General features: G+C 37.1%; 1 protein-coding gene across 2 annotated transcripts in view; it reads right to left on the bottom strand.

Moving 5' to 3' along the window:
• Positions 1–16,205, bottom strand: part of RALGAPB (Ral GTPase activating protein non-catalytic subunit beta) — an 84,792-nt gene that overhangs the window by 12,863 nt on the left and 55,724 nt on the right. For both annotated transcript variants that reach the window (XM_006202548.4, XM_006202547.4), the window contains exons 19-24: positions 14,160–14,347; positions 12,152–12,258; positions 10,449–10,601; positions 8,091–8,300; positions 3,982–4,140; positions 733–898 (exon numbers count right to left, since the gene is read on the bottom strand). In XM_006202548.4, the coding sequence (XP_006202610.2) occupies positions 733–898; positions 3,982–4,140; positions 8,091–8,300; positions 10,449–10,601; positions 12,152–12,258; positions 14,160–14,347 (983 nt within the window). The remainder of the gene's footprint in view (positions 1–732; positions 899–3,981; positions 4,141–8,090; positions 8,301–10,448; positions 10,602–12,151; positions 12,259–14,159; positions 14,348–16,205) is intronic.

Below are 16,205 nucleotides of genomic sequence, written 5' to 3'. Positions count from 1 at the left end.
AATAGGAAACCTTGAGAGAGTATAATCTGGTTGACAAATGAACTCTGCTAATTCAAACCACTGGACATAGGCATTACCCACTTTAGAGAGGTATTATTAACTTTCCAATGATTTCAGGAGCCCTTGGAACAAAGAGTACTAGCCAGGTGGGGTAAGGACCTTAAATTTAAATTTATACTTGCTCTGGTACTCACTATCCTGATTATAGTTCCTCGGGAGGATTTGCAGAGACGGACACGAATCTCTCAGAGATAGTTAGCCATTTACTACAAAGGTTTTTATATAATATCTCAAGAATATAACCTTTAATGATAGCCACAGAATCTATATAAATACACTTGTTAGGAAGCTGTATTGTTTGCTATAGATAACCTAAATTGATTATAATATTGTTACAGAAAATAGAACTTGTTCACTCACACTACAAAAAAGAAACTTATTAACCTTGTGATAATTAAGCCATTAATTTTATATTAATTAACTCTATCATTAGATATGTATATAATGTATATGTTCATTTATATATACACACATATAACTTTTCCCTGTATACACAGAAAATGTCTGGAAGAGTATACAAATGATTATCAAGCAACCTCCTGTGAGGATTACGGGAAGGAGACTTCTCCATTCTGTAACTCTGGTTTTTTTAATAAGACTACAAACTCATAGTAAAGGGGAGAAATCAAGAGTAACAAAACTAGAAAACAGAAGTGACCATATGAGTTTTACCTTGTTCAGATCCTTCACCATCGTCACAACTGTTAATAGACCAACTGGTAGAAACATGGCCAGTCCAACCAGGGTGTCTGCCCACATCTACTGACCAGCCAAGGGAGAGCAAAAATTCTAGGAAATGTGGCTGAACATTTCTGGAAGACTCCACATTCTTTAAAATCTGAAATACATACCAATCATCAGTCATAATGAAGGAAACAAAAGAGCGTATCAAAATAATCTTCATAAAAATTGACTGCTTTGAAGTATCTGACAAATCAAGTCCAAGCTCAGAATAAACTGAGGACTACGTCACTGCAGTTAAAGATGCATGCTTCCGAGTTAGATTTGGGTTCAAATTTCGGCTGGGCCTTGAATAAGTTTTTTAACCTCACTGTTTCAGTTTCTTCATCTATAAAGCGGGAGTAATAGCGATGGTTGTGAAGATGAAGTGAGAAAATGCAAGTAAAGCCCTTAGCTCCCTCTCTAACAAAACAGTTACTGAACCAGACATGTTTACTAAAAGTAAACAAAAAACACTAGATCCCTGCCTTCACAGGGTCTGATTAGTGAAAGACATTACATAAGTATGTGAATATTTACTTACAAATCTTGACAAATGCTATAAAAAGTACTAATCTATTAAAAATTCAGTAAAGATACAGTATAATTAATAAATGAGTGAGAAAACATCCTTCTCTTAGTCCAAAGAAGAGAATGCGACCATTCCAGAAAAAAATTAAGTGATAAGAAGATTCCCTACTCTTTACCAAGTGCCAGATTTCATTCCTGGGCTTTTTACTAGCTGAGAAAGAAAAGTCCCTTGTTCTTAAACAGTGGTTCTCTCTCCAGGGGTATTTGGCAATGTCGGGAGACATTTTGATATCACAACTAGTGGGGCGCTGATGATACCTAGTGAGTAGAAGCCAAAGATGCTGCTAAATGTTCTATTTTTATAAAACAGCTCCCATAACAAGGAATTATCCAGCCCCAAAATAGCAAGAGTGCTGCTGCTGAAAACCTTATGCTAAAGGAAGGAAAATAAGAAATCCTCTACAAATTAAAAATGAAATGGGAAGAGGGGTAGTATACAAAAATCACTTGAGGAATTTCTTAAACATAAGATCCTCTTAGCCCACTCCAGAACTTCTACATCAGAATCAGTAGAGATAGGATCTTGGAATGACTATTTTTAAAAGCTTCCCAAAACAACTGTGATGCAGCCAGTCCACAGATCACTGATATAGTTCATACATTGCTAATCTATGGCAAGACCATCCGGAGGCCTAATAAAGTCAAAGTATGGGGTGTTACATCTATTACTTCTCAATCCATTGGGTATCACTGCCAGGCCACCATCTCTTAAATACTTCTCTTCAAAAGTGTACCTATTTAGTTCGCTCATATCCCTTCATATTCTTATAAGTGCCAGGAAATTGATTTGACAGCCAGTTCTAGTCTTTCAATTAAAATTTTTATTCAGAAGTGAACTTTTTAGAGGGGACGGATATAACTCCGTGGTAGAGTACATGTTTAGCATGCACGAGGTCCTGGGTTCAATCCCCAGTACCTCTATTAAAAAAAAAAAAAGAAGTGAACTTAAACAATTTCTGAAAATTTAGTCACGATGTGATAAGTAAGTCAAAGTCAACTTGCACACCCGTGGCTGGCAGCTAGAGATTAATCTAAATCTACCATGTGGCTGGGGAAGGCAGGTCTCAGCCACTCTAAAGGAGGCCTGAGAGAATCTTATTGTTTTCTATTCACCCTCAGTCCCTAGAAAGCTAACAAAACTGAACTGCTGTTAAGAATTATGTCAAGGGTTTGTGTCTTCTTCTACACATAGGAGAAAAATGGCCCCATTATTCTCATAAGAACCATGCATTAGACTTCCTTCAAAATAGATCCTCAATCCCTGAAATTAATCCACTGATGAGGATCTCCCATCAAATTTGACTCTAACTGTCTCATCTCTGTCTACCAGCAGCCCACATTCTCCCAAACTCCAAGGAAATTGGAACCCATAATGAATTCCGTGAAGATGAAAGTCTCTCTCAGCTCTAGGGCCTTTACACATGCAATGGCTTGGTTAGTAACAACCTGCCTCTACCTTTTTACCTACTGTCAGTGTATACCTCAAACACTAGCTTAGAACTCTTTTCCTCCAGGACGTCTTCTTCAGACCAGGTTAGGTTTTTGTGAAATGGCTTCTGTAACATGTTCCTATTAGTACATTTTACTGTAGTTGCTTTAATCATCTGTCTTCCCCTCTAGCTAGCAGTTCTAGGAGGCCAGAAACCCTCTAGATCTTGTTTACCACTACAACCCTGGCACCTAACTGACAGCAGACACTTAATAAATATTTATTGAATCAATAGCATGAAATGAGAACAACTCTCTCCTTTTCTAGTGGTTCACCAATAATTTGAAACAGTGCTTCTCATATAAATAAATATTTTGTTATACTGGTAAATTTCTTACAGTGTGCTCAATTTAATTAGCTAATGGTCTGTCTTACAACAATTACAGTAAAATTCTAAGATCATATTGTCATAGTGCCCTACACATTTGAATACAGACTATATTTTACAAACCTTCCTTTAGCCCTTTTCTAGTCATAGTTGGTTAACTACCTGCCTGTTCCATGTTCTAACTACTCATCTCCAATAGACACTTCACTCTCCTGCCATCTGCTCTCAGTTTACCATTCTCACCTATCTTATATTTATCTTTATTCTTCTCCTAGTCTGTTAGGAGTATCCAACTATGTTTACTTAGTCTTCTGTTTTTATCCTTTACTTTATTTGAGATACTATTTTTCCAGTATGCATGCTGCAACTGAAATTATTTGCTTGTAAAATTATCTGGAAAGTGAGCTCCTCAAGAGGAAAGACTGTTCCTTCTATACCCAGGCACGCTGAGTGAGCCACAGAGAAGATGTTCAGTAAATAGTTATTGCTAGGCAATTAGGCCTAGCTTTAGCTTTTTGTTATTTTAGTTTTTTTTGGTTTTTTTTTTGTCTTATGAATCTGAATTCCTTAAGGGGAAGAAAGACATACTACAACTCTTCTCTAAATCACATTCACTGAGAGTCAAGACTCAGGACTCTAAGCATCACAGTTTTCATTAACTCAGTTTTAAATCTGGTTTACAAGTCTTTACGCATCAAGAAAAATTCATCTCCCAACTTGGATAAGTGCAAGCCATGTTAAATTTTAAAAATTTACAGCATAAAAAATTACCCCCCAAATTCAGAAATCTTACCTCCTGGTTTGTTTTCTGACCTGGCTTCATATAGAAAATAAAAACTGTGTCAAAGGGACGACATGGCAAGAGATCCAGATACCCAATGTCATCAAAAAATCCAGGTATCGTAGAATCAAGTGCAATAAGGTGAGGAGGTAGACGACTATTTGCAGGTTCCTACCGCCGAAGGAAGAGAGGATAAAAATTACCTCTTTTCACTATCTAATTATAAAAGCAATACTTACTAATGGTTTAATAAGCATTAAGTTAAAAAAATTATAAAGTGGCAGGAATAAGCACATCCATAATCTCAAACTACAGAAACTATTTAACATTCTTGTGTACTTCCTTCCATTCTTTTATTTGCCTTTTTTTTGTTAAAGACAGTTAAAATCATACTATGTGTATAATTCAAAATCCTATTTTCTCTGTAATATATCATGCTTTCTAGAAAAAAATTAGATGTATTTTTTTCTTATTCATTGCTGGTGGAAATGCAAAGCAGTACAGCCACACTGGAAGGCAGTCTGGCAATTTCTCACAAAGCTAAACATAGTTTTACCACACGATGCAGCAATCGCACAACTTGGTATTTACCCATCTGAATTCAAAACATATGTCTACACAAAAACCTGCACACAAATGTTCACAGCAGCTTTATTCATAACTGCTACAACTTGGAAGCAACCAAGATGTCCTTCTGTACATGAAAGGATGAACAGACTGTGACACATCCATATAATGGAATATTATTTAATGATAAAAAGAAATGAGTAGTCAAGTCACAAAAGACATGGAGGAAACTTAAACACAAGTTGCTAAGTGAAAGAAGCCAATCTGAAGAGGCTATATACTATATGATTCCAACTATAACACATTCTGGAAAAGGCAAAACTGTGGAGACAGTAAAAGATCAGTGGTTGTCAGGGGTTGGGGGAAGTAGAGAGGGAGGCATGACTAGGAAGACTACAGCGGATTTCAGGGAATAGTGAAACTATTCTGTATAATGCTACAATGGTAGGCACACGTCATCATACATTTGTCAAAACCCACAGAACTGTACAACACAGATTGAACTCTAATGTAAACTATGGACTTCAGTTAATAATGAGTAGACATTGGTTCATCAGTTGTTACAAATGCATCTCAACAATGCAAGAGGTTACAAAAGGAGAAACTATGCGTGTGGGGGAAGAGAGGGTATATGGGAACTCAGTACTTTCTACTCAAATTTAGGTTCTGCAAACCTAAAAATGCTTTAGAAAAAAGTCTATTAACCTTTAATGCATTTTTTTGTTTTGTTTTCTCCTAATCCCTTATCTTGAGATTTGATCTTGCCCAACAGGTTTCGCCATCCATGGTATTTTTCACGATGGTAAGGATCACTTTTCTACATTAGCAAGGAGTATGAGCCTGGTCTTACTATTACATTGGTAAATAGTAGTAAAAGACGATTACATAACACTCCTGATAAGGGTTAAGGCAACACCCTACAATCAAAGACATTACTATTTCCGCAGTCAAACAGAAGAGTATTCACACTATAAAGTTAAGTAAAGACTACCAATAACCTCATGTCAATTCAGGTCTTATTTTGCCACTAAATGAATTTTCCACAAACATACAGAAAACTTCTGGTTTTCATTTTTCACTTTGAAATCGTGGATAAGGAATTGCGGACCTGCAGCATGCTGTAATACACCTTACAGGACAAACGCTCCTCATTTTTCTGCTTTTTTTTTTTTTTTAAGTAAGCTGTCTCATCAGCTTGTTCTTCTGGATGATCTAATTCAAGAACATAACATGCACATATTTTATCTCTCTTAATAACTTTTTTCCTCTTGGTCTGTGTTTTTCATAACACATTTTATTAGGATAATTTTTGTCAATATCACAGTTGTAAGTGAGGTTTTTTTCCTATCATTTTAAAACTGGATATTACAGCTATAGATATTCATTAATATTTGTACTTCATGTGTAGTGATCTAAACTTTCATTTACTTTAAATAATCTATTGATTCTCCTCTGGTTGTTTAATTAGAAATCTTGTTACCTAGGAGCTGTCTTTCCCTTTCTAACAGTTTTTCTCTCTTTGGTATTATACTAATTACGTAAGATATTACTACTGGGGAGGGCCCTACACATTTTTTTTAAACTGTCTGTTAATCTGTAATTATTTAAAAACTATTTTAAAATTTTTCACTAATTTAAAAACTCAGTGTTAAACAGTGGTCAAGGCAGATATCCTTTATCTCTGATTTTAACAAAGTGTGGGCCTAAGTTTCCTCATTTCCTCACTCCCCATCTCATTTCTTAAACGGGCTGCCATTTAGAGAGATCTATATTACTAGCCCTGGCTAAGTTTGGGGGGTTTTATTTATTTTTTTAATCAGAATCAGTACTGTTTTGGTTTTTTTTAAGCAAGTGATTTATTCAGGGAATGCTCTCAGGACAAACCTTTGAAGGAGTAAGGAAAATAGGACAGGGCAAGAGAGGAAGCTAGATAAAAATGTGGTTTCAGGAAAAATTCAGAATGAGTATTGTTTTATTGAAAATTGACTTACTGTTTTATTGACTGATCTGCTAATAGGATCTAATTATTTCCTTAATAACTTTACTACTATTTACCAACAACTGACTCTCCTGGAGTTCCTTTGTTGTAAAAGTTAATTTAACATGCTGCTGAATTCAGTTTTACTAACATTCTTCTTAATACTTATGCAAATATATTCATAAATAGATTAGTTTTTAGCTTTTTTGTATGTGTGTGCTGCCAGGTTTAAGTTATCAGAGATAAGCTAAGATTCACAAAATAAACCAGGTTACTTTCTTTTTCCTACATTGTGATCCTAGTGAGAAAGCTTAAGAATTATTTTCTCAAAAGCTTAAAAATTCCAGCTAGAATAGATAATTCAGAAGGAAAACTGCGATCTCAGGGCAGGGCTGTCACAGCTCTTCTCGTCTCCCTTCAGTCCACAGGATGCAATCATTTCCTTCCAGGATATTTTCATTTACTTCTACTTTGTTCAGTTTTTCTCCACGAGGAACATCACCGATCATTTGTAGGTTGTATCTTTGTTCCTTGTCTTCCTCTCTCTGCTCTTCTCTTCCGCATTTTAAAGGAGTTTTTACTTTTCACTCCCCACCACTAACTCAGGTTTCTACATGGGAAAGTATTTTTCATCTATACACGGAAATCCAAACTCAGACAGCAGTGCTCCCCTCTGCTTTCCTAAAAAGTTAAATGCCCTTTAACCAAGTAGCTGCTAGAGAGTTAAGGGTGGGGGGCAGCTTGTGCAGTAAGCAACTTCTTGCCTGGTAATCCTCAGTTGTGCTTTTCAAAACAAAGAGGCCTTCGTACAAACTCTAAATCCACATTCAGGGAAGCTATTTCACAGTTTTGAGGCCCTGTTTTCCACATATGTGAAATAAAGGTATCACCACTTTCCTCATAAAATTGTTTTAAGGATAACAGAATTAAGAACAGTGGGAGTTACTTATCTTACTTACGGAGGGTGGCTCACTCTGTACTATGTCCTACATGACGCACCTGACACAACCACAGTGATGGATACCCTTATCACCCCTATTTTACAGATGAGGAACTAAGACAGAAAAGTTGAGCAACTTGCCCAAGATCATACAGCTAGCAAGCAGTGATGCCAGGACATAACCCGACACAGTCTGATCTTAGAAACTACAACCTATGAAGTGCTTATACTTGGTCCTTTTTAAAAGTGGCATGAATGAGTAGAGTCAGTTGTAGCCAGTAATAATTCAGCAATAAAGTCTACTGAGAAAGAGTTTTAACATTCTTTTTCTAATTATCTATAGATTTCATTAATATATGTGATTTCAGTCCTACATTACCTAGGAAAATTCAGAGGTGGATGTATTGTCAAAGCAGTCTTCTCAGACAGAACTCTGAATACATTCATGGCAAAACTATCTTGGAGCTCATACTGTAATCTATAGCATCACAGAATTTCACTTATTTGCAGGAAGGGTAAGATTTTAAACAGTTTTTGTATTTCAAAATTAGTCTATTCTCATAAAAATGCTTTAGCTACCATCAGTTGAATGTTAATTTATTAATACACTTACTCATAAAAGTTTAAGAAAATTACCTTCAATGCTTCCAAAGACAAAAATCCAAAGTGTGAAAGGAAAAGACGTGCTGTTTGAAATTCCTGGGCAGGATGTGGGGGCTTACAATCTGTAACTGGATCAGGAAAACTTCTCTTCTGCAATTCCTCCTCACTTTGTTGTTCAAGGTGTATTTCATAAGCAATTTGCTGGGCCATGCCGTTCCTTAATTTTTCATGTCTCTCTTCTAACTGAAATAAACCAAGTATTTCATTGTTCGGAATTATTATAAAAGTAATAAGATTAATCTTAATTGTTACATGAAAACAAAGCTACAAGTAACAAAATAAATGAAGATAATTTTCAGTGATCAATACAGAGTTTCAACCAATACTAAGATTCAATACAGAGTATACAACCAAGCAAATACATTTCAGGGTTAAAACAAATACCCAAAACATGTTCCCTATAGCCTCAAAAGTTGCTCCTTCATCTCCTCACTGTAAGTGAAACCACTGTCTCTGCTTCCCTTCACACAGGCAAGAAGGGGGGCAGAGCTCTTGCTCTTTGCCAGACCCCTGACCATCTTTCAGATCATTTTACGTCCTCTTCCAGATCCCTGTCTTCATCCTGCAGTGATCCCCCTTCATGTTTTGAAGTCCACAACCATATATGGCTTAGTCGCTACCTCTGCTTCCCTTCCGATCAATCCTATTTAAAATTCCATCCTCTTTGGTGAACAATCTGGCTTATATTCCAACAACCTCCTCAACTGTCACAACTCTGGCCATCCAAGACACACTTGGTACCTCAGATGTGCTGTCCTTCCAAGAGCTACAATTCTGAAATCCCTGCCACTCACCCATACCCTCACTCCCCCTTTACCATCACAGTAAGGCAACCAACCCCTCCCTGTATTTCCCCAAGCCATTAGCATTCTTCTAGCTTCATCTTCTTTCCAACCAAGACTAAATCCCCAAATCTAACATCTTAATACCCTCTCCTAAGCACATAAAATGCTGTTCCTCATGTTCCCATATTCACACTGTCAATCTTCACACCAAATTTTTTTTGATGTCTCCAGATAGCAAGGACTTTTAAAGAAAGTCAGCACAATGAGTTAAGTAACTTCACTATAGATGATGCTACTTAAACCTACCTGGGCTGCCTGGCAATTTTAAGAACCATATTTGCTTCCCTATTATATTGCTAAGAACTAAGATTAAAATTTACAGAAGCCACCTCAGTTTCCTTCCTTTCCACCGGTCAATGTCTCTGATTCTTCATCTACCCTTTCCTCACCCATCTTAACAGAAGTATCCCTTTTCTAGACACAGTCACATAGACCCTTGACCCTATTGCCTCTGGGGGCCTTACTCCATCACTCATCATTCCCCCAGCCATCTTACAGCATTAGCAGATGCAGACCCTTCTCCACGTCTAAGCATGTTCATTTTCCTCCCATCCAAAGGAAGGAAGGACGGAAGGGAGGGAGGGAAGGAGGGAGGGAGGGAGGGAAGAAAACTAGCACTGCCTTTCTTTAGCTAGGCTTTTTCCTCACACTATTATCCTCTCTGTATCCTTCCCTTTACTGCTAACAGTAACAACGTAGCTTATATTCACTGTCTTTTCCTTATTAACTATTCATTCCCCAGACCCTTACACTTTAACACTCCTGTGAACCTGCTCTCAAAGTCATCTACAATTTCATGCCAAAATTCAGGGGCCTCTTCTTAGTGCTCCTTCTCCCTGATCTCCATTCCTGCCCTTCTGTTCTCTCATGCCCTAACATACCTGTGTTCCATTTCTGAAAATCCTTCTCCCTTGACTAAGTGGTTCATTACTTAACCTAGCTAACTATCTAAATTAATCTGAAACCAAATAAATGTTTCCCATCTTCCCACACCTATCCTCTTCCTAATGTCTATATTTCTGTAAATGGCACCATTATCTTTGTCAATAAAGGCCAAAATCTAAAGTTCTTTGGCTTTTTTCCTTCTCCATCAATCCAAGACTGTGTGTATCTAGCCTTAGAATATATGCCATATATTTAAATGTCCACTATCAGTAAGGCAGTCCTTCTTATCTCCTGCCTGGACTGTCACAATGGTCTCTGAATTGGGCTCCCTTCTCCAAATATCCGCCACTAGGGTCTGATCATGTCACTACACTATTGAAACCATGGACCAGCCATGCAGCCTGGTGCCACCTCTCTATTTCAGTCAACCACAATCTATATTTGTCTTAACTACATGGTAACCTCCTAGATGACAAACAGCCAGGTCATCTTATGAATCACCTCCAGGAACACCAAAGAAAGGCAGTGTCTTGACCACAGAAATTGTTTAAGAACGTTTACTGTCATTCTCTTAACAACAGCTGATAATAATTTATCTTACTTCTTCAGTGACGATTTCATGCAAATCTGGAATGCTCAGATCTGCTTTCACAAAAGGAATCTTATCCACCTCTTCTGGAAATGGTCGATGTTTTACAGTATATTTAAATCCAACATCATTTTTAGGAATTGGACGAGGTTCAGGCACAAAAAGCTGTTAAAACAAGCAACATTATGTTTATTACATTTGGTGCCATCTGGCAGGAACTTAGTAAGAATTTGCAAATACTGGTAAAGATAATAAACAGCCTGTGTACCAGTGTACTCTATTTTATTTCTATAAAAACGTTCATCGACTTCTTACAGATTTTGTGACTGATAAATGAGTTACAGACCTCCATTGCACCAGGTCTGACTCTTCCAATATTCAGTGGTAAGCTAATGGATAAGGTATTTTAGAGCTTAAGGCTCAAATTTCCTTCTTCCCCAAGGGCTCTCAAATCATTTCATGTAATGAAGTATGAGTTCAGGTCTACTGGGCATCCCTAGACAGCTGAGTTCACTAATTAGAATCTTAGCATGGCTTAAATGAAAAAGTATGGGCACCAACTCTAGCTCTTCATGGCTCCAAATCCCTGCTTTAATACATATTAGCTGTGTCACTTCCATTTTCACATCCGAAAAATGGAAAAAACCTATCACAAGAATGTTGTGATGATTAAGTCAAAATACATACGGCACATATTAAACTATCAACCAGTTTTGCTTCCTCTCCTGATCTCCTGCCTCCTTGGTCTGCAATGCTATAACTCAGTGGCTTATAGTGCTGCTGACAGAATGTGATCGGCATGATGCCACCAGGAGAAAGCAGGGGTGTGCTCCTCACAGCAAACACGTCTCATTTAACAGAGACATCTAGGATGTTAAATTATTTTAGGTACATGCTCCGATGTTGTGGGTGTCTCTCTTAAATGCTGGTAAAATTTTATTATGTTTTAAAGAATTTTTAATAACATAAGTAAAAGCTTACAATGTGATAAGTGAAAAAAGGATACAAAAATGACTAAAATTTTATTTTTAAGTGTTACATACAGGAAGAAAAAAAAAAGACTGGAAGAAAATCCACTAAAATATCAATAGTGGCTATCCACTTCTGGAGAGTGAATGCAGATGATTTAAAATTTCTTCTTTATTAGTTGAATTTTCCAACTTTCTCTGATAAATTTTATTCACATAATCCCAACTCTTATAAAGAAAATAAACCGTGACACCCCAAAGGAAGATTTCATTAAATTATACAGCTTTTTAAAAAAATATTATAGAGCATATTATCAATTGTATAGGAATAAATCATATGAAACAATCTGAAACTAAGTCCTATTGCCAGAGACATCAACGATCTGGTCAAATTTTTTTCATATACAACATGTACCTGAATTTTATTATATTTAACATTGCATGAAAATAACTGAAGCCATCGTTCAGAATAGTAGTTCTTAATCATAAATGGATGCCAGAGTCACCTGGAAAGCTTTTTGAAAATACACCTGCCTTGAAGATGTCTTTAAAGAGTAATTTAGTGAACCTGAATTTCTAGGCTCCTAAGATGATTCTGATATGAACTCACTAACTGAGAATCTGGCTAGCATCAAATATATTTATTTTATCTCTGATTTTTGTTGGAATATTATTTAACCTTTAAACCACAACACACACACACAAGCACACACTCTTAGTCACTTCCCTGTAACATCTGATGGATACCTTCTGATTTGCTTTTGCTCCTCTGGGTAAAAGGCAAAGTTGTTGTGCCCAAGCAAGTCTTCCCGACATTCCTCGGACCAGCACAGTGACAGAGGGGAAAAAATCATCTAGAATAAAATGTTGGTGTAGAAGTTTTTATTTCTGGCAACACATAAAATACACCTGTGTCAACTTTAGAGCCTCTAATAACCAAAGCCCCAGCACAATGTTTCCCAAACTTTCATCCTTTATGAACCACCTCTGTGGTTTCTGCCATATCCATGTACTACTGTTAACTGTTATCTTACTTTATATCAACCACTTTTCCTTTTTTTAAACTTAAAAACTTTAAAGGAAATTATATATTTCTACTCTAAAAGAAAAATCATGAATTTTGGTGTGCTAATTATATAATTTTAAAACACATGTTTAAAAATACATAAAATAATGTTCACTGACATATCAACTACCATCAGCTCATATATCTGCAGCAGTACACACATACATTTTGGGGAAACACTATCCTAGCAAATACTCTTAACTTTCAGTGTTGGGAATGACCTAAGTGCAGAAGACAGGCTGGGTGCCTGCAGTGTTGATGTTACATTCCCCCGTGCCTTTGGGTACTGCTGCTCACCACGAGCAGGCACCTATTTCATCCCAGCAGAAGTTCAGGTGCAGGAAGAAGAGTAAAGAACTCAGGATAGACTTCCTGAGTGACCCAGATTCTTCGTCTTACTCCCTTATTTTGTCTCTGGTGTAGGAATCAAACTTGTTCAAGCTTCTCTCTCTCACTTCTGTTATTAACTACTACAATGAACCATTAAAATGTCTATGTGCATCTTTAAAATCCCTATTATTATATTTTTGGTAGACTTTCAATACAATAAAATTACTTAGAATGAGAGTAGCAAATTCCTAAAAAATCTGGAAAAGGGTTGACACTTACCTCTCAGGCCAGAAAACCTGGAGAGGATACTGGGTTTTATAGACTCTTTAGCAGGTGGCTTGAGAATGGGAAGCCAGAGGAATCATAAATAATTGGCACAAGCCAGGGAAGAAAGTCAAGCAGCCTCCAGGTCTAAGGTAGAGAAGGATGAGGTGTCTGCAGGAAAGACCTGGGACCAGTGCTTCTGGAGTTAGGCAATGATTAAAGGCCCCATCTATTCCATATTAAAGTCACTGTATCTTACTGCAACATAATGGAAACCTGGGATGATATTCATTCATCTCTGAACTACTGGGAACGTTTCATTTTATTTTATGGATTTATGAGATCCTACCCATACTCAACAGAATTTGCATGGGACTCTAAGACCCTTTTCACTTGTGCAAAATAAGAAGGCAAATCTTTAATCACTGAGAAAATTCTATCACTGTGGGGCAATGATAACAGAAAGAGACAGTATGAGGTTCAGAAAATTTGGATTCTAGTCCTAGTCATACCATGTAGTTCTCAAATAACCCTGGACAAGTCACATATCCTCCTGAACCCGTTTCTTCACCTGTAAATGAGGGAACTGTACACTAGGTAATTCCCTAGGTCCTTGTATGTCCAGAAATTCTATAAACTTCACTTTCCTTCACCTTCCCAGTAATAAGGGTCTATCTAAGAACATCATCTAGAATACAATATTGGCGTAAAAGTTTTTAACAGAAGTTTTAAGCTTCCTTTATATACTGGCTGATTCCAACTACTATCAAGAAGAAAAGAAGAGTAATGATTTTCAGACATAGTAAGCAACAGAAAATATCCCACCAAAACAAACTTTTTATAAAACTATGGAGTTCTTTTCTGATATTTCAGATGCACATAAAGAGCCTCTAACAGATTCTATTTAATATGTATATTCCATTTTCTGACCCTCTATTTTTCAGTTGCTATTATTTGACAGCTAGAAGCCTTTTTGACAAATGCAAAATTACTTAGAATTTTGCAGTCTTTCCTTCCCTGATTCTGAAAACAGCTTGCTAGTACTAACGAACAAGCTAATTTAGCAGCGGAGGAACCCAAAGTGCCGAAACTTACTCTGTTCATTTCCAAGAGGTTGCTCCAGCATCGCCAGGATGACACTGTTATCCAAGACAAAGTATCGGAAACTATGCTTGTTTATGGTTGGCAGTCTGGAGTATTTAATCAAAGTAGTCTCATTCACCAGGCTACAAGGAGAGGCAGGACCACTGGGTGAAGGAAATGCGCCAAGCAACTGCATAATACTATGGAGAATGCAAAAGATAACAGTTAGTTCCCAAAGCAAAATGTTCAGTTTACCTCATGCATCAATCTGTTCTTCTGTTCTTCTGAATTTTAACTGACCAAGGCCATGCTTCCTCTTTGAAGGTCAGATTTACTCTCTGGTAGATACCATGGTGTGCTGTCCAGGTTTCCCTCTCCAAGACTGAAAGATCCATTCCCCTAGAAGCAGGAAGATGGTGGCCATAGCTTTCATCGGCGTCTTAGAGAGGCCATTGAGAACCACCTCACACAAGATACACAGCTTCCAGGAGTGTAAAGTCCCAGGTCTCAAACTCAACATGAGAGAATTCTGAAGGGCCAGCCCAACTCCAGAGCTCTTTGTTGCAATGCATCAGTTTAGTTCTTCCCTCTGCTCAATCCCACTTCACTCATTCCCCTATAAGGGTTGATCCTGACAGCATTTTCCAATAAACTTCTTGCAAGCAGATTTCTCTCTCAAAGTTTGCTACCCAGGGAACTTAACTAATCATATTTCTAAATCATGAAGCTCCTAAAGATACATTTTAAAAATCTGTGTGCTCCATGTTTCAGGATTATGCTAGCTAAAGCAGTCTAACCTAGAAAAGGACTCAAAGATCAGCCAAATCCCCTCAATTTTTCAGATGAGGAAACTCAGGCTCAGAAGAGATAAGTGATCATCAGGAATCAGAAACCAGGGTCTGCCTTCTCATTAAATGGCCAAGAATAGATATCCTCATTTTACAGATAAGGAACTTGATGTACTAGTAGTTGTATCTTGCAGAACTATTGTAATTATTAAATGAGAATATGTAAGAAAAAATGCTTTGTTAAATTGGAAATCAACTGATCAAGCCTTAACATTCAGAAATGTTTATATCCAGAGATTTCTGCATACTTTCAATGAATAATAATAACTTACACATACCACTTACCATGTGCCAAGAACTGAGTCTAATAAGCACTTATTATTTTATTTAGTTATAACAACCCTATGAGATAGGTACCACTATTATTCCCATCTTATAATTAAGAAACTGAAACAGGGAAAGTATCTTGTTAAGAAAACAAAAAGATTTTACCTTGTCCTACTATCACCTGACCCTTCACATGCAACTCATTTGGAAAACTAGTATTCCCCAACACGACTTTCATCATCGCAATCCTCAGTTCCTGTGGCGTCTCCCTTTCTCTTTCATTCTAATGCCTGAACCCAAATCTCTCTGATAATAGAAGGCAACACTGCTCAACAGGTATTTTCCTTCCATTTTCTCTGCTCCTAGGAAGAGGACTATCTAAGAAGTTCAAGGACCAGGAGAATTTCATGATGAGTTCCAGCCTAAGGACTTGTGGAAAACCAGAAGACCAGTAATGGGAAAATGTGGGTTTTCTAACATGGGACAGAGATGGTTATCACAAAGCATACAGACCAAGTGAGCTTATGTCCCATGCAAGATTTTAAGACATTATCAAAGAGGGTGCTGGCAAGGGAGCAGGTCACTAAGATCAAGCTACACCAGTCTAACCACATTGTCTCTTCTTGACAATGACTAGACTGGAAAGGCATAGAAATATCTCTGAGATCAACGCATACAAGTATTTGACAGTATATCATAATAAACTTGTAGACAAGATTTTTAAAAATCCCTGTGAACCTGGAGGGAAATATCTTATCATATGCTTTGCCTTTCTCTGTTCAATATTTTTATCAGTGTCTTTGATTAAGACACACAGGGCAGGCTCATTAAATCTGCAGTTAAGCTGCAGAATTAATGTATTAGAGTAAGAGATGGGATCCAAAAGAATCTTAAAAGACTAAAAATAATGAGGTAAATCTTACATGAAGAAATTTCAGGTTTA

This window comes from Vicugna pacos, chromosome 19 (assembly GCF_048564905.1).
Source record: "Vicugna pacos chromosome 19, VicPac4, whole genome shotgun sequence".
Lineage (NCBI taxonomy): Eukaryota > Metazoa > Chordata > Mammalia > Artiodactyla > Camelidae > Vicugna > Vicugna pacos.
The sequence above is the reverse complement of the archived record's forward strand: the minus strand, read 5'-3'. Positions and strand labels throughout refer to the sequence as shown.